Here is a 2,141-nt window from a genome sequence, read left to right on the forward strand (position 1 = left end):
GGGTTTGCCGAGAAGAATTCCCCCGGGATCAGATCACTGGAGCTACTTGTTGTTCAGCTGACAGAAACGCCGCAGCTTGACAAGTTTATGGCTCCAGGACACGTCTCCTCTGCGGGAGGCTCGGCCGTGGCTGGAGTGAAAAGCGTCCGGGCCGTGGGGTGCTGGGGCTGGGCAGTCGCGGGTTTGGGAGCCTGATTGTTCTCCCTTCCCCTCACAGGTGTCGTTGCCATCTCGGGCAGCGAGACGGAGGATGAGGACACGATGGACGTCCCGCTGGACCTGTCCTCGTCCGCCGGCTCGGGCAAGCGCAGGAGACGCGGCAACCTGCCCAAGGAGTCGGTGCAGATCCTGCGGGACTGGCTCTACGAGCACCGCTACAACGCCTACCCCTCGGAGCAGGAGAAGGCGCTGCTGTCCCGCCAGACACACCTCTCCACGCTGCAGGTACCGGGGCAGCCCCCAGCACGGGGGCTGGGCTCTCCTCTCCCCTGCTCCCGTCACCCATACGAGTGCTCACGCTGCACGTGAGGTGGCCTTTTTTACTGTTCCTCACTCCTGACAGCGCCTGTGAGGAGAAGTACAAACGAACCGTGGGTTTAGGATGGGCTTTGTTTGCTGGGAATAAAACCACTCCTCTGGGAGAGCAGGCAGGGGTGAATCCGAGCGTGCCTGCTGATTCTTGCAGAGTCGGGCCCCGGAAGACACAAAGTGTCTGTGTATGGAAATTTATGGTCAGGAGAAGGGATTTATTTGTCAACAGAGGGTTTGTGGTGATTGAGATGCAGCTTAACATACAGCTCTTCACTTCTAAAACTGCAGCTTGAGGCTTGGTCCTGTAGAACATGCACATATATAATTGTGTGTGCTGACTTGAAATGGAGCTACCTGTATGGGACATGGCTACTTAAGCGTGTTCTTGTGGGTCTGGTGAGGCTTTTGTGTGCTTAGTTCAGGTTCTCATCCTGGCATAATGCTGGCAGCTGCAAGGTCCCATGGACACATCGTTCTCTTCTTCCGTGACCATCTTTGGTGGAACACCTTGATACTTTCCTGTGAGGGTGCCCGAGCAGGCTGCCCAGAGAGGCTGTGGAGTCTCCTGCTCAGGAGAGATCCCAAACCCCCCTGGCTGTGACCCTGGGCACCCTGCTGTGGGTGCCCTGCTGGAGCAGGGGGGTTGGACAAGCTGATCTCCAGAGGTCCCAGCCCTCACCTTGCTGAGATTCCGCAATAGCTGTTGACAGTTGCAGCTTGCCACCCCGTTGAAGGTGGCTGCGTGAGAATTGGGGTAAATCCTGGTTTGGTTTTGAGAGGTGCTAAATGTAGAGCGCTTCTCTTGACTTCTGGGCTTTGTTTTTCCAGACTAATTCCTTGGGACAAAATTTGTAATTGACTGTAAAGCAAAATTTCCTTATTGTAACACCCTAAAGAAAACCTCCTTTATGTAGTAAACAGAAAAAAGAGACGTTGAACTATAAACTATCCCGTATCGCCCAGGAAACTGGTTTGATGTTTAAACAAGGACAAACTTAAGTGAGGTAATTCGTGTTATGTCTGTCGACACAGTCAGTTGAACAAGGAAAATCAGTAACTATTTGTGGGAGGAGTGGCTCTCCTCGGAGAGAAAAGGTTTTCCTGTTGTTAATTAACCCAAGCGGAGGGAACAATAGCCGATAGGTTAATGTGTGTGCACAGAGTTAAAATCTAAACCCCTCGGCCCGGTCTGGCAGTCTTCAGGTGTCCCAGGGCTTTCTGTAGCCCGGGGTGGAGGGAAGGGCCTTGGCCAGGCCTGTCAGGGCTTGTCAGTAGGTCTCCCTTTTGTTCTGCAGTTCAGGAAACCGCTCTGCTCGCAGGGTTCCATTAATCTCGCCCAACGACTCCGGTGGCAGGTAGCTGGAAATGAAGGAAGGTGGAAATTAAGGTGTCGTTGTATTCCCAGGTCTGCAACTGGTTTATCAACGCGCGCCGCAGGCTCTTGCCGGACATGCTGCGGAAGGACGGGAAGGACCCCAACCAGTTCACCATCTCGCGGCGAGGGACCAAGCTCCCCGAGGGCGGGCTGCCCGAGCCCCCCCTGGGCGCCAAGGCCTTCATCCCGCTGCTGGAGGAGCCCGCCTTCCTCCCCAAGACTCTGTCCTCGCCCA

General features: G+C 55.1%; 1 protein-coding gene across 1 annotated transcript; it reads left to right on the top strand.

The window, feature by feature from the left end:
* Positions 1–222: 222 nt before the first annotated feature.
* LOC103773342 (homeobox protein AKR-like) lies at positions 223–2,130 on the top strand (the record flags this gene model as incomplete). Its single annotated transcript, XM_008940706.1, has 2 exons — positions 223–444; positions 1,937–2,130. Coding segments are annotated over exons 1-2 (377 nt in total), but the record flags the coding sequence as incomplete, so codon positions are not given.
* Positions 2,131–2,141: the final 11 nt, after the last annotated feature.

The sequence above is a fragment of the Merops nubicus genome, unplaced genomic scaffold (assembly GCF_000691845.1).
Source record: "Merops nubicus isolate BGI_N331 unplaced genomic scaffold, ASM69184v1 scaffold52105, whole genome shotgun sequence".
In the NCBI taxonomy this organism is placed as follows: domain Eukaryota; kingdom Metazoa; phylum Chordata; class Aves; order Coraciiformes; family Meropidae; genus Merops; species Merops nubicus.